This window comes from Odontomachus brunneus, unplaced genomic scaffold (assembly GCF_010583005.1).
Source record: "Odontomachus brunneus isolate Ranch 3 - 2012 unplaced genomic scaffold, Obru_v1 Obru_scaffold_176, whole genome shotgun sequence".
NCBI classification, from domain to species: Eukaryota; Metazoa; Arthropoda; class Insecta; order Hymenoptera; family Formicidae; genus Odontomachus; species Odontomachus brunneus.
The window spans coordinates 58,063-83,888 of record NW_022639626.1 but is presented as its reverse complement, the minus strand read 5'-3'; the positions used below and the strand labels follow the sequence as shown (position 1 = coordinate 83,888).

The following is a 25,826-nucleotide window of genomic DNA, read 5'->3' as shown; positions in this document are numbered from 1 at the left end:
TTTTTTTTTTTTTTTTTTTTTGCGTGACTTACCGTGTCAAGGCCGGCTGCGTTCCGCTACTTTTTGAAACAAAAAGATAATTTTTCCTCATTAGATTTCTCGTTAATAAGTAAACAAGTATAAATACGAATGATTGCACGCACAGAAAAACGTAAGGAGCAGCACTTAAGCAGTGAGCAAAATCGATCAATCACTGTCGAGAATTTCAACACGAGTCTCACGTTCTCGATAATTCTCGAATATGATTGGCCAATTCGCTTACTGCTCATGTTTTTCTACATGCCATCCACTTTAGTTCTTTATAGTCGTAGTGCCAGTCATTTAGATCGCTCTATCTCGACCTTCGACCACAAAGAGTTAAACGGAGAAGTGCAGGGAATCCATGAGCTTACCTTCGAGCCGACCCTGCTCGGCCCGAACCGGATCCTCCGGTGCGGCAACTGCACCCCCGGGAACCCGCATCCGCTGTGTCTCCGCTAAGCTCTGTCAAATCTGAAAGAAAGAAAACACATTTCTTGATTAATTACAACAATAGACTGTACCAAAAATACGAAAGCTCGAATAAGCCTCTTTCAAATTCAAAAAAATAAAAGATTGTAATCACACGGAAAAAAAAAAGATTTGCTAATATATGGACAACTAAAATTATTAGCTGCAGGAGCAAATTTTCTTGCTTTCATAACAAAGTTATTTAGTTGTGATAGCTAAAAGATTTGTTTATATATATATTAAAATTTAATATATATTAAAATTTTTTAGCTGTCACAACTAAATCAATTTGCTATGAAAGCAAGAAAATTTGACCCTGCAGCTAATATTTTTAGTATTATTAATAGTATTATTAATAGTATTATTAATAGTATTATTAATAGTATTATTAATAGTATTATTAATAGTATTATTAATAGTATTATTAATAGTATTATTAATAGTATTATTAATAGTATTATTAATAGTATTATTAATAGTATTATTAATAGTATTATTAATAGTATTATTAATAGTATTATTAATAGTATTATTAATAGTATTATTAATAGTATTATTAATAGTATTATTAATAGTATTATTAATAGTATTATTAATAGTATTATTAATAGTATTATTAATAGTATTATTAATAGTATTATTAATAGTATTATTAATAGTATTATTAATAGTATTATTAATAGTATTATTAATAGTATTATTAATAGTATTATTAATAGTATTATTAATAGTATTATTAATAGTATTATTAATAGTATTATTAATAGTATTATTAATAGTATTATTAATAGTATTATTAATAGTATTATTAATAGTATTATTAATAGTATTATTAATAGTATTATTAATAGTATTATTAATAGTATTATTAATAGTATTATTAATAGTATTATTAATAGTATTATTAATAGTATTATTAATAGTATTATTAATAGTATTATTAATATATATATTAGCAAATCTTTTAGCTATCACAACTAAATAAATTTGCTATGAAAGCAAGAAAATTTGCTCCTGCAGCTAATATTTTTAGTTGTCCATATATTAGCAAATCTTTTTTTCCGTGCACCCTTAAGATTTGAGGATGTACATAAAAAAGAAATATTAGTACATCTACTTTAAACTAATATATTCAAATTAACAATCGTTGTTTCATTAAGCGATGACATATAATTTCATTAGAAGAACTTTTAAGTCTTGAATTTCAATGATGTTACAATTTTATATGAATAATAGTCTCATAAGAAGTATATTATGATTATTTTAATGTCTTCTTCCGATATTAAAAAACATCGTCTTCTCAGTCCAACATGTTTCCATTCATAAAAATTATTTTTAAACAATAAGAAGATATTTTTCTTTGTTTGAATCACACATAAAATGTATTGATGCAAGTAACTTATCTTTGTTTAAAGCTATGCAATTTTATTTTAAGATTTACATGTGAAAAATAAACTTACTTTCTAAAAAAGAATGCTTTTTTCTAGTGTAGCCACGGTTCAAGACAGCAAGACGACGGTGGCAGGACGATAAACCGCCAATCGCGCACGCGACGTAGTATAACGAATAATATAACGCCCCAATTGATTAATTAAAAATGGAGAATCGCGCGCGACGCCTCCTGATTCGATCACGTCCGCGTCAAGGACCGTTATGATCGCTTTGTCGTTGCGTACCTACGGGTGTATTGTTTTCAAAGTCACGTGTGCCCTTCGACGGGCGTACGAGCTCGAGACTACCGATTTGTTTACTTATTTCTCTAACGTATCCCGCTGTATCGTGACGATAATATCGTGCATTTTTATAGTACGACACTGTTTGTTGACATCTGACCTGTCTACATACGCCGTACCCGCGACAACAATTGCGCTCCCGAGGTGTTAACCGACGAGGTTCACACGTTAGGAGAGTCAATTGATGTCGCGAAAAAGATCGCGACGATGAGTGTAATGCCTCTTTTGGCGCAGGGGAAAAGATAGGAACGCGTCGAAAACACACAAGAGGTATTCCAAGCGAGAGCCCACCCCGCTGCACATCCCGCGAACGTTCGAGATAACGCTCGTATCTCTCTCTCGTAGGCGACGTGTACGGCCAGGCGTCGTTGTAAATCGTTCCGCGTGTGGCGACTGACGTCATCGGTAAACGCTTATGCCGGCGCGTTAATTGCCGCTAATAAAGAACGAGCCGTTGACCCATTAAGGAAAGCTCCGTCGAAAAAGTGTGTCTCGGTGATGTGGTGGCCGCGTCACATCGACTCACATCATCCCCTGTTGCGTTTTGAGAGAAGAGATCCCCGTGCCACCTCGACAATGCTGATCTCGACCGTCCTCCTCGCCTAACCGCGCATTAGACAGACGTTGAGTTATAATAATTTAACGGCGCGGGAGAGGCACCACGTGTTTTCATTTAAAACCGAGCTATCGTGGTTATCTCGCGCGCGGGCAAACATTTGCGCTCGTCGCCGTCTTGCGTCCTTGCGCATCCACCTTCCCGCGAGATCTCGCGCGTATTTCGCGGCTACGTGCACGCACGCGGGCATGGAAAAAAATATTTTCGACCAAGTGGAAAGAGCGGCGGAAGAGGCGATTGTGGAATTCCGTCGAGAAACAGACAGACGAGAGGCCCAAGGCCAAATCGTGTCGCTACCAACTGTATTTACACGATGATACGTTGTCAAAAGCAGGCGGCTCACGTAGTGTATCCTGAAGCCGTGGGGCCAAACTTGCCCTCGTTTGCGAAATTATTCGAAATGTCGTCGTTTTAAAATACGCGCGGATCTTGGGAAGATTGTTTCTACCTCTTTAGCCGTTCCAGATATATTCCCCCGGCAGCGGATAGCGGAATTTAGATTCGTGCCGGGTTTTGACGTTCAAGCTCGACCTAGAATGTACGACCTTTTTTTCTTCTTTGTAAGTTTTCAACAATTCAGCGTTGGCTCACCTGTACACGGGCAGGTGTCTACCGTTCACGCTACCGAGTGGAGTCACGCGAGAGCGGGTCCGCAAGGACGACACACCTGCGCTCTCGGTACTTTGGTCGACTCTCTAGTCGATTTCAATTGAGCGTCGATGCGTTCAATTCCTAAATTACTACGTCAAGTACATTGCCTTCAGTCAGGAAGAGCGTTCGGTTAAATCATGATATATTCAAAATAGCGTTTCTCGTCCGAATCGTAGTGTTGGGAATTAGTCAATTAACAATTATCTCTTTGACTGAAATAATAAGCAAAATTAATGATCGAGATTAAACAATCACAAGTGTAATCACAAATAATCCTGTTGATTTATAAAATTAATTATTAATCAAACTTTAAGGTGGCTGGTTGTACACTGAGTAATAATTAATTTTGCAAGTCGATTGAATTATTTGTGATTTTATACATGACGATTGATCAGTCCTGGTTATTAATTCGCCGATTATTTTAGTACAAAAGCATTCCAATCGATCAAAGTAAAACTATACGGAGGGAATTATAGCAAAATTTATTATGAGATTCTGTAACTGAGAAATACAGCGACATTCTGCAATAATTTACTGTCCTTTCATTTCATATCTACTATTTATATTTTAAGAACTAAAATGCATCATTGAAACGCCTATTATGTTTCTAGCAAAATCTGCTATGTTTCTAGAAATCTACTATGTTCCTTAATAACATAAACCTTACTAACAATCTATTTCTAGACTATTAAAAACAAAAAGTGAAATGAATTTATATGAAAAAAACTATATGATTCTCTCTTTATATAGCAAATCCTTAAAGTCATCTACTTAAAGTCTTACTGTTTTGGTCTTTAAATACGAATATTTAAATTCTAAATATATGCATATATAATATAATATCATATATTAAAATAAAACTTGCACAAACTTTATGTTTTCGTACATTTGCGCAAGTCTTGATAAATATTGCCGATAACTAATCGTGCAATAAAGCATAAAGATATTGTTTCATTTGACATAAATAAATAAATAAATAAATAAAAAAAAAATATATATATAAAATTTGTGACAATTGATTAATTTTAATGATTGATTTGCGGATTATTTTAGTCAATGAAAACTTCAATCGTTTAATGTCCAACACTGTGAGAACGTTGGTTACGTAATCATTAGCGCGTTCAAGTCGTAACGAACAGTCAAGATACGATTATGTGTGAATATAAGGACACAGACTGTATCATCGATTTAACGCGCAGCGTTACATTCCGATAAGTGTGCGTGTGTGCTGTTCATTATCGGTTATCTTATCAAACGCCCCAGTCTGGTATGCCGAGCACAAGAGAAACTACAAGTATCGATCCAACCGCGATTCTCAGGAGCGTTCGTTCGCGCATCTCGGAGTCGCGTGATGAGATCGAACTGCGCAATAAGCCGATGACCCACCAGATTTTGCAACGTTAACCTAACAAGACTCCGCTTACGTACATTCGCGACGGACGATATGTATCGCGATATGTACATTATATGCGCTCGGCATAGCAGCACCGACGGCTGACGATAAAGTTTCTGCTTCTTCCTCTTCTTCTCCTTCAGAGGTCTCGACCGAGCGATTCAACGAAACCCGGCATTTTAATCGTCGGCTTTAAATTACCGGCCGATGAAATCCGAGGAGGTGTAATTTAAGCAGATTGTGCGTGCACCGCGTGACTGTGTAGCGCCACGAGCTAGCCGTTTAATCGTTTGACCGCAGGGGAAAACCATTAAAATTTCACGGATAAAGGTAACCGTCCCTTTACGGTATCGCACTCCCCGCGAACAACTGAAGATGAGAAAAAATGTATCGTTCCACGAGTCCCCTTCAGTCGTTTTCTCCCTTGTAGTAGTCTCCTTTGTAGTCGCAATTTCGATCAGGGAAGTTGCCAATTTAACGATTTACCTAAGCCGCGGAAATTCGAACGGAATAAGCTTTGCACAATCCGGATAAGTCTGATTCCACGGCTCTTATTCGAAGTGTGTAATTATGCCGTGACAAATTGTTCCATTATCACTCTATCCTGTCTATCTTCCCGTCTGCATTTCTCTCTATGTGCGTTCTCGCCCGCGTGTGCAGCTCTGTGTAGAAATTGCAAGTGGAATATGTTACTTCCTCGTGGCCAAACGCGTTAGCAAAGTTCAACGGGACAGCCTAGCGTAATGCGCTTAATTAAAGTTGTTTCAACTCGTTAAGATCATTCGCATGAGATGAACAACCCTATAAACGGCAAGCGCAAGTACGGCGTCAACCGCGGTGACAGCGTGAGCGAAACTTTCCAATTTCTTTTCTATTCCGCGATTTCTTAATTATGAAAATAAAAGAGAACACACGCACACGTACATATACATACCAACGCCGATAAGAACAACGACAATAAAGAAAGAAAGAAAAAATAAGTGCAGTGGACCACTTGTTATCATTAGCCTGTGGTATATCGCGAGAAGGTCAAGAACCGCCGGCGTAGACCAAGATTACGACGGGGAGAAATAAGAAAAAAGATAGAAAAACCCTTGCTCGGCTTGGGAAGACCGGTTTTTCGTTCCCGCTTTCTTTTTGAGCAACCCTCTCTCCATTCTTATCCGCCAACGTGAAGCTACGCCGGTAGAGGAACTCATTTGGATCGATCTCTCGTGAAACGATAGCCGTAATGTCCGACGAGATCGTTCGTTCGTCTCGTAAACTATTCATAATAATAAGGGAAACTTTTCTCTTTGCTCCTCCTTAATGATATATACGTTCGAGCGAAATAATTCTAAAAAAATTTCAAAAGAGATTGATTTTATAGTATCAAAATAGATGTTAAACAGAACAGTGAGGCTGAAAGTAAGATCAAAATTTCAACTCGGACAGAGTAGAGAGAGAGAGAGAGAGAGACGTGGTGGGAAACGCGCGGAGATCGATCGGAGATCGGGATCGTTACGTTAATCGTTTCCTGCCGATTTCTCCGCTCCAGCCGCCAGCTTAGAGCGCGAATTTATTGCGAATGCTTTTGTTTTGCAGGCATGGCGAGCGTAGCGGCCGCCACCGCGGCCGGTCTCGAGGTACACGAAGCAGGTCGGGCGTTGCGCGTGCAAACGGAAGCGCCGCATCTCGTCTCCATGGGAAGCGGACGACTGTCGACGGCCGTGACTTTGCATCCTCTACCCGAAGGTTAGACTTTGCAAAGTGACCTACACCTTTCTCCCCCGACGACAATGGCGACGACGACAGACGGTTCTCTCCAGGACTCTCCGCGAAAGTCTCCATTCATTTTTATCCGTTGTTTATTGGATAGTGATAATAAACTACTCCGGATCTTCCAATGGGTTTTCCAGTGGAAAATACGAAATTGCTTTCTATGCAATTCCCATATCTGTTTGTGGGAATATGTCGCTGTGGTAAAAAGCAGAGGGCAGTATCTATCGAGATCGAATAATTTATTTATTTGTAGTTTCTAGTTTATTTTTGTACGTCGTATGCCTTTCCTATTGTTTTTTCGCGCGGATTGGCCGAAACTGTTTCGAGCCAGTAGCAACGAATAAGTTGTCGTCGCCACGTAACACCACCAGTGATTCATCCGATGCTTCAAACAATTCAAGACGTGTATAGCATCGCGCCAGTTGATAAAGCTTTACAACGTCATTGAGAAACTCGGAAAATAGTGGTGGGAGTTTATTACCGTCCGTATCAATTGGAAGATAACTCGGAAAACGAAAGAAAATACACGAGAAATATTTTTCATCTGCATTTTTATGAAAAATATGTTATCACGTTAGCGTTAAGACCAAGTTGAGTTATCATTAAATCAGGGAAGAATACTTCAAAGAAGAGAGAAGTTTCGCGTCGAAATGATCGTGTGAACTTTGTGTTTACGATCCGTTTCCGGTTTGTATCGACGAAAACTCGACAGAATCGAGTTTCGCGAAACAAAGAAGGACATCACATCCGGTCAGGTAGAAATATATACGCGATGGAAAATGCTGGGACCGTAATATCCGTGAGCAAGCGAGTGAGCGAGCGAGCGACTCTTTGGTCTCGGTTTAGCCTTTATGTACGCGCCATATATTCGAAGGGACTTGCAGAGCGCGTGTACACGCCATACAAACGTACCGGGTATATAAATGGCGTAAAGGCTGTTCTCCCAGCGAGCAGGGCCGTTTTAAGAAGCCCGCAGACCCTACATTTCCGTTCCGAGGGAACGAGCAACGAAACAATATCGCGGCTCGTAAAACGGCGAACGGATTAAACGAGCACGTATTTAACACCAAGACTGGGGCTGAATGATTGCCAGGCCGCGGAAATTGGAAGAGGAGATTGCGTGGTACAGTTGGTAAATCGATTCAGCCGTTTGATCCATGTAACACTCGCATTTACACGAAGATACGAAACGCGGAGGATCGGGACGATCAACAAAGAGTCGATTCTCCATTTATTTTGACGACCGAGTAACGCGATTTCTTAGGGAAATGGGTCTCATTGTCTGCAGATCTTTAAAAAATGTGAATCAATCGTCTATTGATTTCCAAAGAGTGTGTAAGTTTCTCGGGATTTCGAGCTTGTTTACGAAAGAACAGAATAATAAACACCAAGTAGGTAGAAAAAGATTAAAACGGTTAATGTAAATGAATTATCTATTGACCTGAGTCGAAACTTTAGTCCTACTTCAGACCTGAACTTTCTAACATCTGTATGTTCGGAAGAATCAGTATAATATATATGGAAACTACTTAGCGCTTTTATATTGCAGAAAACGCAATAAAATCCTACTTGAAAGAAAACTTTACGAAAAAGCTAGTAAATTAAATATAATCAAAAGAGATTGATATAAAAGACTTCAAAATAAGTGTTAAATGAAATATTGAAGTAGAATCAAGATTTTGTCTCGAAGGTTTTCAAGGAATGTAAGTTTCATAGGATTTCAAGTTTGTTTATGAAAGAACAGAATAATAAATCAAGTATGTAGGAAGAGACCAAGACGATAGACTCGAAGCGGATGTCGGTAAAATATTAATTATCGCGGCTTAATCGACGTGAAAAGCGGTCCATCGGTTAGTCGAGACATTTTCTTTTCATGAAATAAAGGAGACTGCCACACTTCGCGCACCTGTCCGTCTGTTTGCACACACGCCGAGTATATATCCTGTCTCTCCTTGAAATTTATGATCGCATCTGTTTTGAAATCATGAAGAACTTTCTCCCGCAGGACAATGCGCGATAGAAAAACTCGATCTTCGAGACCTCGCGTTCCTTACTATCGATTGTCGCGTGACTCAACTTGCTGTGGTGAGTAATACGTGTGTGTGTGTGTGTGTGTGTACGCGCGTGTGCGCACGCGTGTTTCCACGATAAAGTCATTAGCGTGATTTCGACTCGCGTTTTATGATTACCATTCGTTGCAATTTTTCATATACACACACATCAATTCGGTCATAGCTACGTCTAGAGAAACATATAAATGAAATCCTATGAAACTTACATTCCTTGAAAACCTTTGAGACAAAATCTTGATTCTACTTCAATATTTCATTTAACACTTATTTTGAAGTCTTTTATATCAACCTCTTTTGATTCTATTTGTATGTTTCTGATATAAATTTATTAGTTAATCCTTTATTATGTGTGTCATTCATGTGTGATATGTCTAGGAGTATTGAACCCCTCTGACTCATCTCGAAAACACGTCTGATTACGGGAAAAAGTTACCTGAGCTTAAATCGTCTGAGTTATGCGTCTAGGTACTACGTGTGTCGGATACTTATGTATTTCTAACCGGCCGACGCATTTCCAAAAAAAACCGAAAATGCAAGAGAGAGTGCACGACCGCGCTAAAACTAAATATAACTGGCAGTCCTTCGTAGAATGCACCACGATTTACCCGCGCCGCGCAGAACGGAGAGCACGCCTAGACTCCGAATTATTTTACGGAAAGCAGTGCGAGCCGTACAAGTTGATCGATCCTGCAGTCGGTCGTGCAGTGACGCCGTGGAAAATCGCGCTCGTTTCTCACACGTTTCACGGATATCGGTGGAAATATCGCGAGCCGTTAAAAATCCAACAGTTTCCAGCGAATACAATAACAGGGGTGCAAATAAATAGTCGAGTCTCAGTTTCTGTGATCGAATCAAAGTGCATCTCACTTCAACGATAATACACGTGGAGCGGATTCCCAGACTGTCCCAGATTCATATTCATAGAAAAGAAAAGAGAAAAAGGAAAATCGTGTTAGGGAAGGCGCGCGCACATGTTAAAGAAAATCGCATATATATATATATATATATATATATATATATATATATATATATATATACATAAAATCGTACACACATATATATACATAAAATCTTCTTGAAGAATGTAAATCGCGCGAGGATTATAGAAAAAATTTATGATATAATTAGCGTTGAACATAAGTTAAGATCTTCTTCGACTAAAATAATCTGCAAATCAACAATCAAAATTAATCAATACATAAAGTCATAAACTATTTCATCGAGCGATGAAATTAATTATTAGTCAAGTTTCGATGCGACTGAACGATTAATAATTAACTCGTCAATTAATTAAAAAATTATACATGTTATGCTAACTGATTAATTTTGATAACTTGTCGATTATTTTAGTTCAGAAAAATCGATTCAATGCCCAGCACTGGGCACTGCATATAATCCATCTAGTTCTTGAAGTTACGGATTTAGAACGATCTCTGGAAACAAGCTCTCCTCAACCATACTTCCGTATTCGCGCGGTGTACGCGTCTGAGGTCTCGTGTATCAGACGAAGAATACATCCGGCCATCATCGTCGCCTGGACCGGACGGGTCGTCGACATTTTCTCGGAAGGCCCAAATTAATATTGTGAAGCCGCGCGGGCCGCCCCATTCGTCGTCCCGATTTCGGAATCGGAGCTTCCGCGGACGAGGGAGTTCGATTATGCCGATATTTATACTCCGATACTCGTGGGAGCCGCTGCCAAAATAAACGTAACTCAGACGAGTTACGTGGGGAAGTGCGTTACTAAGGCCGAGAGAATTTCGATCGGAATGCATACTCGCCCGCCTGGTTTCCATTCAACCGCGAGGCAGACGCGCGGCTCCGATAGTCACGCTGCTCCGATCCTCTTCCTCGTTCCGCTTCTTTTCATCTCGCGCCTCACATACGAATAATAATAATAAGACCGTTTCGGAGAAGCGAGCAGCTCTGATCGCGGACAGGTGGAAGGCGAAGTCCTCTTTGATGCACGGCGATCGACAACTATTCTATTTATTATTTATTCATATATTCGTCCCCTCTCCCTTTCCACAAATAAATTTCTAATTTATCACAGCTTCTTTCGTTTCTCCCTCTCTCGCGTATCTAGGCAAAATCACCCTTGGATCAAGCCGAGATGCGGACATCTCGGTGGCCGGCACCGGCGTCGAGTCCGTCCATTGCGCGATCGAGAACAATAACGGCGTGGTCACTCTACATCCCATAAATGGAAACACGTTTGTCGACGGTGTGCCGATAAATTCGCCAGTGAGACTCGCACAAGGTAAGAGACCTTGGCCTAAATACGAATGACCGTCGCTGGTCATGCACGGCCGCCCTAAAAAGGCGGCAGGACGACGCAAAGGATGTTCTTGGTACTTGAGGATGTACTGCTAAAAAAAGAGAAAGAAAAGAAAGAATAGTTTCACTAAGAACGTGTAGAGAGAAATCTATCGGCGGCACGATGCGTGATAAGAATCGGAAGTGACACGTAGAATTGTTTGCCAGCTAGAACTGTCTGTTTTTCGACCATGTTTTTCAACCATGTTCAATAAATATGGAGAATTATTTACTTAGATCGAGCGAAACGAGCGTTTCTCTGTTTTCTATTAAAATTGAACTGTTCTAGGTTGCATGCTCTCGATAGGTCGCTCGAACTACATGCGTTTCAACCACCCGGCCGAGGCGAAGCACCTGCGATCCATCTTGCCCCACTCGAGGATCTCGATGGCGCCGATAAGTTTCTCCTCGCTGACCGATGGCCAGCCGCAAGAGAAGCTTCATTTGGAACGGAAGCCGCCTGTCGCGCCACGGAAATCCCCTAGGAACTCTTGTTCCGATGACGAAATCGGTTTCCTCGGCAAGCTGACGAAATTCGAGATGCTGTCGAAGCAGAACCGGGCCAACTGCGTCTCCCCGAAGGTCTTCCCGGTCGGCGCGCTCACGACCAACGTGCCGGCTGACCAGATCCTTGGCCACTCGAGATCGTCCAGTCTGGTATCCCTAGCGAGGTCGCCGGTGAACGGCTGCGACGTCACAAACAACAACGTCGGCGACAACGACAACTCTCTGGCGAGGAGCCTTCGTCGCGGCGACGAAGTTTCTCGCCAGAGGAGTCCGGACTCGCGTAGCACGCAATCGAACACCATCAACGCCCCACAATGTCAGAATCACAATCAGATTAGGATGTACTCGGCGGAGACTTATCTCAAGACATGCAGACCTTATTACCGCGAGTGCGGCGGTAATGGCAGGAACGCGCGATCGCCGTCTCTCGGAGGGGCCGCGATCCCAAAACTCGTGGCTGCGCGAAGCGACCTGATGTCTCGAAGTATGACCTGCCAGAGCTCCAACGAGCTGGAGCAACTGGCCGACCGCGACTACGACATGAGCCAAAGCCTGATCGTCACGAAGACGACCACCACGGAGTTCCTGCAGCTAGGCAAGTACGGATCCAACCCGAGCATCTGCGACTCCAACGTCGACGGAGACATGAACGCCGGGCTCTCTAGGTCGCCCACGGCTCGTGGCTTCGGCTCGAATCCGAACATCAAGAGGATTCAGCCACCGAGCCCGGCGTTCAATCGAAATCCGCGGTACAGCGAGCAGAAGAGAACTCACGCGAGGGTCAAGAGTCCCACTCCGAGCGTCGGTAGCGCTTGCTCCCTCGAGGAATCGCGGGAAAGGCAAGCCGACGCGGAGAACAAACGCAGGGAGGCGGAGACCAAGAGGAAACGGGCGCAGGAAGAGAGGTTGAGGGAGCAAGAGGTCGAGAGACAAGAGAAAATGCGACTGGAGGAGATTCTGGCGATGTGCGCCGAGTATGAGAGACAAAGCACTGTCGAGAAGCCACGACAGCCGAATCGGTAATTTCTCCAACTTCTCGTTTTCTCACATTTTATTTCATCTTCCTTCGCGGAAGATTCGCACGAATTTGTTAGCGGGTCGTCTGCTACACGCGTTCTCCCACGAAAAGATATGTCGGTCGTTACGACGAACAGATGAAATGTTTCCTTAGTACACGCGAAATACTCGGTAAAATAAAATTCACGTTTTTGCAGGATAATAACGAACGGATCTCTGCCGCGCGACAAGAGACTCGGCTATCAATCTCCCTTCGAGAGTCCGAAGAGTCCTTCCAAGAACCAGCCGCACTTCTCCTTCGACGCTTGGAAGCAGATCGGCACCTGCGGCGCGGCGTCGTACGAAAACGTGTCCGTCCAAAATTCCAAGCTCGTTTTCCAGAACGGCGATTCGTCCGGCAATCACAAGGACCAATTCGCCCAAGCCGACAGTCATTCGCGCGACGTTCCCGCGGGATTACCGTACGCGAACACCTTGAACGACAATCAGCCGACCAAGTATCTGAACGTTCGCGACGCAAGCGGCAACTACAATTTCTCAGGCGCGACTGATCAGACTCACGGCAGCAATTACGAAAACATTATAATCGGCAACCACGACAAGAAGCACGACGGGACAGGCAATTACATGCAGACTCACGACGATACCGGCGACTCGACGTACGGGACGATTCGATTGAACGGGACGGGAATCGAGCCGGCGCAGCGTGCGATGCAGAGCGCGAACGCGAATCTCTACGAGAACGTCGCGTTCTCGGCGACACGGAACAATGATCAGAATCGTTCTATGCCAAAGAAGCACGGCCAGTTGTCGAACTCGTGCGAAATGATCGAGAATAAGCTCACCATATCGAACGACGACCTGCTCGAGGCGATAGAGCAGCTGTCCATGCTCTCGAAATCCAAAGAGATCTGCGTGACGCCCAAGCGAAACAACAGCGAGAAGGATAACGCCAAGTCTAACGAGGCGAAGGCTGATAAGGAGAGGAAGCAGCTGGAGGAGGAAGATAGGAAGAAATATGTCGAATTCCTGCGCAATGAAAAACTGCACATTCTCGGCAACATGGACGCGCTAAAGAGGAGCGTCGCCGAGATTGAGGCTCAGGAGGAAGAAATTACTAGAGAGGTATTTTTCGTCTTCTTCTTCTGAATTCACAGTCGAACGAACGAACATCGACGATAATAATAATAATAATAACAATTGTGTCGTTGTTGTACACGTTACACGTATGTATATATGTCGCATATTAAACGAATTGTTTATTTTTTCTCTTTATCCCCTTTCGGGCACGGAATGCTAAGACGTCCGATTGTAAGTATATCGTTCTATTAGACAGTAAGACGTACCCTTGATATTCGAAGTAATCGGTGACGAACAATAGTCCCTCTTATCCATGTGTAGACCGTTCGCGAGCTAATATCTCAGTTTGACTCGAAATATTAGCAAACTCTTGAGAAACTCGCGAGAAACGACACCGGAGACTTGAAAAATTGATATGATAAGCTCGGTTGTTGTTCGACAGTTCGAGATGGAGAAGGCGCTGCTGTCCGCGGAATATGAATCGGAATCCTTGAAACTCGTCCAGGACGAGGGAGAGAAGATCAAGGTGCAAATGCGAATAAACGAGCTGGAGAGAGAAATGGCGGAGGATAACGCGATGCATTCGCATTTGCAAGCTGAAGCGAAGCAACGCGTTCAGAGAACGCATCAAGTCTGCGTCCGACTGGACGAGCAATTGATCAGTTGTGCGGACGAAATTACGCGGCAGGATATCGCCGATGAACTGACGGCGCAGCAAGATGCTCTTGAGAGCGAGAGGAAAGCTTTCGAGGACATGGAGTTTCATCACCTCGAGGAAGAGGCGAGCAAACTGGCCACGAGAGAAGAACTGCAGAGGTACGTGTAATCGTTCTCCCTGTGCGCGAGCTCTTCGTCAAGCTCTTCCACTGATCGTACATTTTCGCTCATGATGTTTTCGCAGATACTTGAGCGAGCTCACAAGCAAGATCGAGACGAGAAAATCGCAGCTGAACTACTTGGAGTCACAGCGGTGCGAGGCGAAGAACGCGGCAGCCAAAGACGCTAGGAGTCTTGAGAGGCAGAAATTGGGACATCTGAAGAGGCTGGAGGAGGTCGGTAACAAACGATACAGCCGTAAGAGAAGTTAATTCACTGGATATCTAATGTCAATTCTACGATAAGATAAGTCGCGGCGCATACGACTGTTCTCAACTTTCCTACACTGAGAAAAAAAGCGGTTGTATTGACAAAATCGGCGGTCACCGGCCATCAAAGAAATATCTGGATTAATTCAACAAAATATAATGTTAATGCAATAATAAGTTGCGTTGATATAATGATTTCAAATTATTATTGCGAATTATTATTGCATTAACATTATATTTGTTGAAACCGCTTTTTTCTCAGCGTACGATATAAAAATAATTGTATTACCACTGACCAATCTGTTGGATTATAATATTAATTAATTAATGTGATGTGTCGTTTTTTAATTAGTATTTAATTGTTGACAGGGACGAAATCGGGTACGAGAGATAAACGAAGAGCTTGACTGTCTGGCTCAAAATTTCGCCGAGCATTCTGAGGAGAAACGATCGCCGAGTAGAGAAGATTTCGACAGAATCTCCAGAGTGACCAACGACTCGCCGATCGTGAACAATCAGGGCAGTTTGGGAAGGAAGACGATCGAGTCGCTCAAAGAAATAGAAAGGAACCGGCAGCTTCATTTGGCCAAACAAGGCACGTATCTTTCCCAAGTGAATGAATCTCGCGCAGTGTCGGACGCTGATGGATTAAAATCTAAGCTGATTGAAATATAATCGACAATTCAATCACCAAAACCAATCAATCGCGACATATAAAATCATGAATAGTTTAATCGATTCATAAGATTAATGATTAATCGGACTTTGATTTGACTGATTAATTAATTGATTCTTACTACTAATTAAAAATCGATTTCGTCAATCGATTAAATTATTCCTGGCTACATATACGACGATTGATTTATTTTATGGCCAATTTATTCACTGTATGGCCGATTACTTTAGTCAAAGACAATGTCCATCGATCAATGGCCAACTCAATACTGATCTCGCGATACATGTAATGATTTCGAGGCAGTTGGAGTGACGAGTAAAAACAAACATTCCAACGCCTCTTTCTCTAGGGAGTCAAGTGATCTCGGAGGAAAGACGCAGAGTCGAGGAGTTGAAGAGACGCGTGCAGGACGAGGTCCGTTCGCAGTGGGAGGAGAGAAAAATGAACTGTGCGTCGTTCAACAGCGTCGAATCCGGCGAGGAGTCTTCCAGTTATTCGACTGGACCGACAGAAAGGTGAGTCGGATGGCGAAAATACCAGAGCTGCTCGGATCGACTTGTCTTATTATCGCGTGCGATGATGTTAAACGAGGGACTCAAATATAGAGAATAACGTCAGCACGCGACTCGAAGAATGTCCGTTTACAAACTCTCCTTCGCGGTAACAATGTCTAGAAATATACCCCGCGGACGCGCTTTACATTCACGCACGCGAACGTTCTCGGTCACGAGACCAAAGCATTCTCACTGCGTCATGCTGGAGATACGGACGTTCGCGTCACCAAGTGTATGGAATACGCGTCGCGTGCGTTATCGGCCGGTATCGCGATTAATCGCGACGGCCTTTCCGTCGTTCATTGGAGCTTATTACGAAACCTTCCTCATCGGCACGCCTCGAACGACGTGTGCACTGGCGTATGACGATCCGAGTGCACCCTACGTATCCCACGATTAGGAAACGTAAAGCCGTATAAGAGCTTAATAACCGATGACGCAATTAACCCTTAAGCACTGACACAGATTTACAAAAATATTTCGAAGTTTGATAATTACCTGAGAAAGTGTGCGAAACGTCTTTTCTTGTCGCCACTTCATATTTTACCAAAGAAAAGATGGACGCGATATACGCTTAAGCGGGAGTGAAACAGCAATAGATTTTTTTATTTCACATAGGGAGTCCATCAGACTTCTGTCAGTGCTTAAGGATTAAAGCATCCCAAGATATATTCGCCGATTAAACATACCTTCCCTACTCTTGTGTCTACTCTGAGCTTTGGTTAATTTTTCTGATCCCATCACGGAGGAAAGAAGACAGAATATAATAAATTAAAATAATTAAATAAATTTGGGCTAAACAACTCGAGGGACGTCCATCTCGCGAAATTTCAGGCGTATATAAATATCGACCTATATCGATGCGATATTCGCGATGTATTGCCGTTGATATCCTACTAACAACGACTAGTGATCGCGCGCACGTAAGGGTCGCATATCACGTCGGTCGGATCGACACTTGCCTCTAGTACTTGCTCTCTCTCTCTGTTTATCTCTCTCTTTTTCTCTCTCTCTTTTTCTCTCTCTCTCTCAAGGTAGGCGGGGCGTTATCGCGCGATACGATATCTGCCTGTAGCTCTATGTCTTGCCGCGCGGCTCTACTCGCGTCAACGCATCCTGCGTATTCGCGCGGAGTATTTGCGCGGAAAATCGAGGGAAAATGCGGAAACGCTCGGTGAAGATCGCGGCGTGAAACGCGATAAGTGCGAAGCGGTACGGCGAGAGCGGTGACGTGCGCTGACGACGAACGAAGGGGGATTAACATGTGTATTACGTGCCGAGCGCATCGAGTTGTCGACGACGCACGAGAATGGAGGCGAGAGAAGTGGGCGAGATAGTGCTGAATGAAGCCAGAGTCAGGGGGTGCAATCTAATCACCCTGCTCACTAGCAACCGCTGTTACCTCTGCACTAAAGACTGGATCCACGAGAACTGTTGCCATCCTCTGGGTAATCGTGCGCGCGAGCTTCGTCGACGTTACTTGTGAGTGTTGCCTCAACATGATCCCTCGCGTAAGAGTCCGCGTTCCCGCGGCGGGAACACGTCGTTGTTCCGAGGGGAATTTCAGATAATAGCGAGAAAAACGACTAATACACGAATGAATTCGTACGTCAAGAATTTCGGTCGATCCTTTTTAATGCTTCTCTTATTTTTCGCTAAGAACAAATTAAACGAGAAGCGATCAGGACGGAGTGTAGTAAAATAATTATGATGACACAGTGACACACGCATGTGCGCGTGCCTCGTGTTAGAATCGCAACAAGATAAATCCAACGACGCGGCACGTGTTGCAAAAAGTGGTGAGCAACGCTCACCTTCGACCTCCTCGCAATACGTCATGATATATCCGCACTTATGCGATGCAAGTTCGCGATGGACGGATAGAGCTACGTTCTAACACATTCTGCACTTGGTGCAAAAATCACTCATATCTAGAAACTGAAAAAAGACAAGCTATCGCCCTATGTTTTCGTGTTAAGAGATCCTCTCTATTTATATCTATTATCGGTATTTAAGTAATCAACATCCCTTTTCAATCTTCGGCGTTCGATAATTCAGCGAATCAATCATTGCTCAAATTTTTTCCGAGAAAAAGACAATTATAAATAAAAAAGAAAGATATCCTACAATCTCGCGTCAAGTTTTCCTGTTCGTATCCATTATGCCTACCTAATCGATCAGCACGCCTTTCAATATTCGATGTTTGATAATAACAGACAGACCATGGTTTAAGGTAAAAGTGCCTGGACACTAATAGTATTAGAAATTCTTATTGTTTTGATTTTTGACACAAATACTTAAGTTTTCAACGTAGAAAATATGTATATATAGTCAATACACATACTTGTATTTTTTATTGTATTTTGTATTGAAAGTTTAAATATTCTTACTTGACACGTTCACTACCACGGCTGATTTGGGGAATTCTCTTTACCAACTACATTACATTTGTTTCCATGTGATAATATAAAACAGATTTGATTTGTTTATATGTGAATATACAAAGAAAAATGTCATAGAAAAATATCGACATACATACGTGACGTTGATAGCGCGTAAGTGTTAGAAATCAAAACAATAAGAATGTTCATAGTTAGGTATCAATATAATTAATGTCCAGATATTGGTACTTTCACTTGAAATTTTTATCTTAAACTTTCATACAAAGAGAACAATTATAAATAAAAAAAAAACTCTAACCGTCTCGATGATGACAAACTATGCAATTTTAAAGTAATTGACGGCAGTGCAGTCATGCTGCAGTCTAAGGACAAAACTCGAGAACATTCTCCTGGGGAAGGAACGCGCGACGAACGCGACGAAAGACTTCGCCGGCTATAGAGCCGCCACTGGCCGAGGAGGTGCAAAGATAAATATTCTAGCGGCGTACTATCAAAGCTCGATTATATCGGAAATGGGGGAGGCGTTTCTAACAGCAAGGTCGAGGTTGGCATGGCAACGAGAGATCGGAATGTTCGGGTATCGTTCGCAGGCGCATTTAACATTGTAGAAGAATTAAACGCTATGCCGGTGGTATCGCCGAACCGGTCTACCTACCGAGTCACTTTGTACTTGTTAGGTTTTAATAATACCTGCCTTTCGCTACACTCGACCATAGGCCCCGTCGTCGTCCTCTCCTCAGTCGCGCGATGGTCAGGAGCTAGGACCGTGCTTCTCGAGCCGTCGCGAGTTTCATCCACCGAGGATGCCGAGGACGCCGCGTGGAATTCGCGAGATTCCGCGTTCGCGCTTCAGTCAATAACAACACTCGCTATCTCGCCATTGCATTCCCGTGCTCGTTACGCGATTGCGAGAGATGCAGTTCCCAAGCTGATCTTACGGTAATGATTTAGCGACGTCACGGGATAATTACGTAAGTCGAGAGCGACGCTGACGAAATATATTTTTGCCCGATGGACTTGTTAAATAATTCGCAAATCGGTCGAATTCAGTTTGATTGCGAGTCCCGTGATTCAATTCTGCTACAAGTGTCATCGTGCTCATGTGAGATATATATATATATATAATCGCGCGATTTGTTTAATATAACTTTCCTAATTTACTTATTTACATTTTCAGCGGTAGTGGAAGTAGCGACGGTGCGGAGGGCGGAAATAACGAAAAATTGTCGCCCAGCAAGCTTTCGGAGCTCACTTCGCCCAGTCCAGGACCGTCGAATAACTCTTACAGTTTGCTTCAAAATGATAATGTAAGTACATTTTATATTAACGTAAATTTCAGTCGACGCGTCCTCCTTCTCTATCAAATATTGTGAAAGTATCCCTAGAGTGAAGACGGAATTCGTTTCCAGAAGCAACGTGAATTCACGTGCATCAAATTTAAATATTTCAAATCGATATTAATAGCTATTATTTGAATCTTTTCTCATATAAGACACTCAGACTTTTATTCAGAATTAGATCCAAGTTTCTCAGTTAAATTGTAATAAACATAGTAATATTTATTAAATCTGTAAAATCGCAAGATTTAACTGAGAAGTTCCCATCTGATTCTGACTTCAGATCGGAGTATTTCTCATGTGAGGTGAGTTTGAAGTAATAACTTTTGATACTGGCCAAAAAGACGTATATATTAATTGCTTATGCAAATATTACTAAAAATGGTGGTCCGACACGTACGTTGCGACAGGCGTTGCCAAATTTGCAAGCGCAGCAAACGAGAGTCTATTATTTTACAGTCTATTTCTGCCCGTGTAGATTTTATCGCACACCTGTTCAAAGAAATGTTTTTTGACGGTCGTCGCGTCGCCTCTTAAATTTTTCAGCGTTCACGCACACGACGCTTCCCTTTCCCTCGGAAACGCGCTCGTACGTCGCGCGAATATTACGCGATATAACGATTTTATCGATCACGAGCGAACGATCGAAGTAGACGGGTCTTTTCAACGGGTATAGTTCGCAGAAAATGTGACATTCATACATCCGATTCACGCGGAATTCACTACGATTATTGGGTATGTGTTTCTCGAAGATTATACAATAAACCACGGGATATAAATGAGTAGTCTGTCTTCTCTTCTGTCTCCCTATTTTTTTGTTTTTTCTGCCTCCGATTCTCGCGCTGTTTCGTCTCACGATTGACAAAGCTGCGTGTTACGTTAAAAAAAAAGGCACCGCATTTATTTATTCCGGCGTAATTTTGAGAAAGTTTTTGTTAGAGCCAGACGCGAATAACAGCTACGTTACTTCTTCGAACGTTTATGAGTAAGTAGAACGATTCGCGGGAATCCTGAATCGAGCGAATCTGTAATTCATCTGAAACGGTTAGCGAACATTTAACAACTTTAGCGAAACGCCACATAAATTTTCTATTTAGGGGCGAATTTATTGCCCGTTGTCCCTGCTCTGAGCAAATGCGATGTATGTGTGAGGAGGGGATCTTTCTCTCTCTCTCTCTCTCTCTTTCTCTCTCTCACACTCTCTTCCTGTCTCTTTTGTATCGCATTGGTTTCCTCGTCAATGAAACAACTATTTTGGCACTTGAAAGAGGTCGTATCTCAAAGTATACATTTGGTTAGAGTGCACTACACCGAACACAACGCGTTCGCTCACGGCCGGAAGTTCGCGCCTCGCCTTGGCCCGCCGCGTCGTCCGCTCGTCGAAGAAGACGAGCACGTATTTCAACAGTCACATTTCGCAAGTTACCGTCCGTTTGCATTCTGGAGCAAGGGTTTTCGCCATTGCGCACGTGTTTTTCCCGGCGCAGCGTGCGTTTGGGGCCCCGCCACGCGAATGCGACGGTATTCTCAGAGAGCGGCCTGTACTTGCCGGTAAATGAGCTTTTGTAAAATCTTCATTAAGCTTGAAACGATAATTTATAACGACAGGAGCGACGACGTTGGAGATTTACGCGGGGTCTCTTTGGTAACTGACCTATTTCCCGCCGATATTTATACACGCGCGAAATGGACTTGCCGCGCAATCTTTTATTCTTCGTTCAAACGTTTGCTCGATTGACCGCTCGAATTTGTCACAACATCGGGGGAATGCGATACACGGGGCACGCATGGATTACGCGTTTAATACGCGCCAGCGCCTTGATATCCCCGAGAAAATATTCTCCTTACATTCCTACCACTTTACTCGGCCGGTTAGTTGAGTCGAGCCGAAGTGAAATGTCGACGGTAAATTAGTATTTGCGATGAGTCACACGACGTTGTTTGCCGAGCTGTCGGAATTTCTCATCTCGTCCACTCTCGACTCTCGACCACTCGACGGCTACTATTGCCAATAATAGCGGTTTTAAAACGCTCAAGACAAGTCGATCGTCCTCTGTCGCATGTTTTATCTCCCTATCGCGCGCTAAACGTCGCCATTCGATGTACAAATATAAATTTATGTTGCATTTGCGCCTCCCCTGTAGAGCACACAAACATAAGATATAATCGCGTCGTTGTCACGTCGTTACATGTGCACAGTGGATTTTATAGCGACGCGATTTTATGTCACGGGATATATATTTCGCCCGACGCGGTATTCGATGAATAAGTAGTCATAATTCGCTGCGCGGGGGCGAATTCGGCGCGCGAAAAGCGCATCCGCCAAGCAAGTGGGTGGGAGCCGCATTTTACAGCGGGAATTATATTCGCTGAAGACCGTGTCGCCGACGTCAGTTCTCGTCCGTCACCTGTTCGGATCTGCACGGATCTGTCTGAAGCGACGTAGCACCGGGAGACGTTTCCCGCAACATTACTAGCTAACTTCTCGATCGTATCGGAGCGCGATGTCGCTAATGTGGATGAACTACGTGAGAGGCAGAACGAAGAAACGACATGTCAGAAGGAGACGCGTAAGTGCGCGAGCGCGTATTGTTGGTGCGTGTTTATTGACAAATTTAATGATGATCTTACATAGGAAGGAAGAACGTTTGATCAAATCGCTCAAACGTGAAATATGAACGAACCAGAATTCCGGCTGAAGTTGTCAGAATTCTGTGTAACAAGATTCTGGTTAACCAAACAAGATTAAGGACCTGAGCACAAAGATTGTCGCAATCGTTTACGATAGTGTCGTTGACGTAAGTCGGTGTCGGAAGTCAACGCATAAGGATTGGCGTAGACGTATGCTGTATCAAATATGATTAGACGATACAATTGATGCAGCATACGTCTACGTCAATTCTTGTGCATTGACTTCCGACACCGACTTACGTCTACGACACTGTCGGAAACAATTGCGACAATCTTTGTGCTCAGGCCCTAACCAGAACTTGCGACTGTTTAAGTTGAATAGTTGCAAGTTTTCTGGTTAACCAGAATTTTGTTAACTTTTCTGATAACCGACTAATGGAGTCTCAGGGCTAAAAAACGCGTCGCGACATCAGTCTTTTCGACGTTGATGAAACTCGTCAGGTTGGACTAATGAGACTTTGCTATTTTCAGATGAGAGACGACAGGAGAACATCGATGGAAGGTGAGAGACTTAGCGACAATAGTGGCGGTGGCGGAAGAGGAGGAGGAGGAGGAGGAGGAGGAGGAGGAAGTGGAGGAGGAGGAGGTGGAGGTGGAGGAGGAGGAGGAGGCAGCGTCGGCAGCGGTGGCGGCGGCGGGATCAATGACGGAAACGAAAGTCGCCCGCTTTCTCAAACATCCAGCGAGATGGATACCCTTAGCCCACTGCAGCCCATCAAACATCGCGAAAAGGCAAAACTTCAGGTACGCGCGAAATCGCGCCTAAGAAAACGACATGCGCAACTAAGCAACGGGCGAAAAAGAGCAAGTCCTTCCACGAAGGGACGAAGAGGCAATGCCTGATCTCTAACAGAGCTCCCTCTACTATATTAGAACCTTAATTCTTCAGGAAAAAAGTTGTTGGACAAATTTTGATAAGTTTTGAATTTGAGTTTCTGGAATGTTGTTTAACTTCATCTTGAAAGAAACGCGATAAATTAAGTTTGGTCATGGTTAACGTGTACGAATCAACGTTTAACGAGCGACAAATTTTACAGAGGCCACTCACGAGATATCTGCCTATCAAGTCGGAGTCCCTGGACCTAAGGCATCACATAGAAACTGCCGGCCATCAGCTACCCCTAATCTATGATGTTACGATCGACACCACGAGTTGCAGTGGCTATTTGTCGAAGATGAGCAAGAAGTTTCATCATTGGAACAAGCGGTGGTTCGTCTTCGATCGCAAGCGGAAGACATTGTCTTACTATAGCGACAATACGTCCAGAAAAGCTCGCGGCGTGATCTACTTTCAGGTAAGCCTCATAAGATCCGCGATTCATTGAAGATCTCGATAATATCCACTAATCGACATTGACGCACTGCAGTCGATCGAGGAAGTCTACGTGGATCACATGAATACCGTCAGATCGCCGCAGCCTTCTCTCACTTTCATCGTCAAGACCTCCTTCAGACTCTATCATCTCATGGCACCCAGTCCGGAAGCTATGCGCGTCTGGGTCGACGTTGTGTTCACCGGCGCGGAAGGATATCACGAATTCGACCATGGCATTTGATAGAGGGCTCGGTTGTTAAACGCAACAACGTATTTGCGACACGCGTTATTTCGGTACGCCGGACCCAACGAGAGATAAGAGTACAAGCGATTTCCGATCTTTGAAATCTCGCGTAACTACACCGAGAACGATTGCAATTTTCGAAGCATCTGATATAAATCGGAAATGGCGACTGATTTTACGAATTTTAACTTTTTGCGTCGTAGCGCGCTTTGATGCAACGTGCATCATCAGATATAGCCCAGATTAGACCAGGAAAGGCTTAAATTTTTCTTGATGGTCGACAACAGATATTTTAACAGACCCGCGCATCCCCGTAATGGAAAACTTTCGGGCAAGGTTAATCTATTATACTAAAAAGCATTGTCCGTATTCGGTATCGATGAAAGACACGAGACACTCGTTTGCATTACGGTTTGTACGCATTTTCAAGAAGTTAGGAGCGCATCAAATGGTCAAACGATTGTAAGCTCACGGACTTGCATGGTAATCGGTACTTAACTTCGGGAAATTAATCAAGAACAAGTTCTCTCATTGGATTATGAACTGCGTTCCGAACTGCATCGAAAAGAGAAGCGTTCAAACCGTGTGGAAATCGAGTGCACATTAACTATACCGAAAAAGTAGAAGTAAGGAATGTATGAATCGGGCCGCTATAATAAACGAGGCAGTTGAGAGCAGATTAAAAATATAAGATGTCACAGCTATTTATATATAACAGCGAATTGAAATAAATATTTCAGTACGTATATCGAATGTTATAGATTATAGATTCGCATATTGAATGTTACAGATTGAAATATTCCAGCGTAATTATCGAGCTATGTATATTTTCATTTGCTCATTTACGAATTAAAATTAATTATCTCGTCCGCTCAACATTTTCAGTCAGTGTCTTAACGCGGTATCATTTTCTCGAAAACAACATATACGAGGAAGCTATCTAAAACACAAATAAATTGAGAGATACGACTTATCCCGCGACAGTAAATTTTTATCGTTGTTGAAATCTCGATAAGATCGATTTCACAGAAAATATTTTATCTGTACTTTCTAAAAATGCGGTGAATTCTAACAAAGAGAGAGAAAGAGAGAAAACGCAATATTTTAAAAATCATGTAGTGTCTTGACATTTGTGTATAAGTTAAAATAACGTTTGGCGTTAATCAATGTTTTTTCAATATTATTCGATTATTTTGTTTAATTTTATTTTTATATTACAATTGAAAATTATACATGTTTTATAAATTGGAAATCATATAGAGCGTATATTTAAAAAAAAAAGGAAAAATAATAAATAGAGAAATAGAGTGAAAAATGCCGAGTGGGATGGCTTCGAGAAAATTTTTAAACTTTATGTAAGAGAGGTATATTTTATATCTTTGATACACGCGCGCCCAAGGCATCAATCCGAAACAAAACAGCCTCCCATGTCATTTCGTGTATTGAACTATACGAATTACTCAAAAGAGTGGGCATTAACATAGTACATCATACGCAAGTATTATTCATTATATCCAAATCAATTATGTACGGACCTCTACCGATCTAATAAGTATAGATAGGAGTTATTAAGGTTTTTTATATTTTAATGGTTCTTATTGATAAATCAAAAACTTGGGAAAATAAGAGCCTATAGAACCACTGACATGGATAACGTAGTGTCATAAAACTAGCTAAAGTTAATATCTATCCTCAGTTATGTAGAGGTAAAAAAAAGTATATATTTAAATGATCAAACGTGTTTCGGTCCTTCGGTGGATGCGTTTTACTTCAGTGGACCCTCTTCAGTGGTAGTAATATAAAAAAAACCTCGATTACATATAAAAAGATATATATATATATATATATATATATATATATATATATATATATATATATATATATATA

General features: G+C 42.4%; 1 protein-coding gene across 2 annotated transcripts in view; it reads left to right on the top strand.

Moving 5' to 3' along the window:
* Positions 1-24,685, top strand: part of LOC116851511 (pleckstrin homology-like domain family B member 1) — a 35,247-nt gene extending 10,562 nt beyond the window's left edge. Inside the window, exons 2-13 of one of the 2 annotated variants that reach the window (XM_032830971.1) lie at positions 6,467-6,616; positions 10,802-10,975; positions 11,321-12,557; positions 12,753-13,680; positions 14,078-14,451; positions 14,537-14,687; positions 15,090-15,315; positions 15,746-15,911; positions 19,530-19,659; positions 22,852-23,124; positions 23,418-23,675; positions 23,748-24,685. In XM_032830971.1, coding sequence (XP_032686862.1) covers positions 6,469-6,616; positions 10,802-10,975; positions 11,321-12,557; positions 12,753-13,680; positions 14,078-14,451; positions 14,537-14,687; positions 15,090-15,315; positions 15,746-15,911; positions 19,530-19,659; positions 22,852-23,124; positions 23,418-23,675; positions 23,748-23,936 — 4,254 coding nt within the window. In that variant the 5' untranslated portion in view covers positions 6,467-6,468 and the 3' untranslated portion in view covers positions 23,937-24,685. Of the gene's footprint in view, positions 1-6,466; positions 6,617-6,664; positions 8,729-10,801; positions 10,976-11,320; positions 12,558-12,752; positions 13,681-14,077; positions 14,452-14,536; positions 14,688-15,089; positions 15,316-15,745; positions 15,912-19,529; positions 19,660-22,851; positions 23,125-23,417; positions 23,676-23,747 lie in introns of those variants that run through there. The other variant, XM_032830972.1, reaches the window with a different exon arrangement.
* The last annotated feature ends 1,141 nt before the right edge of the window (positions 24,686-25,826 follow it).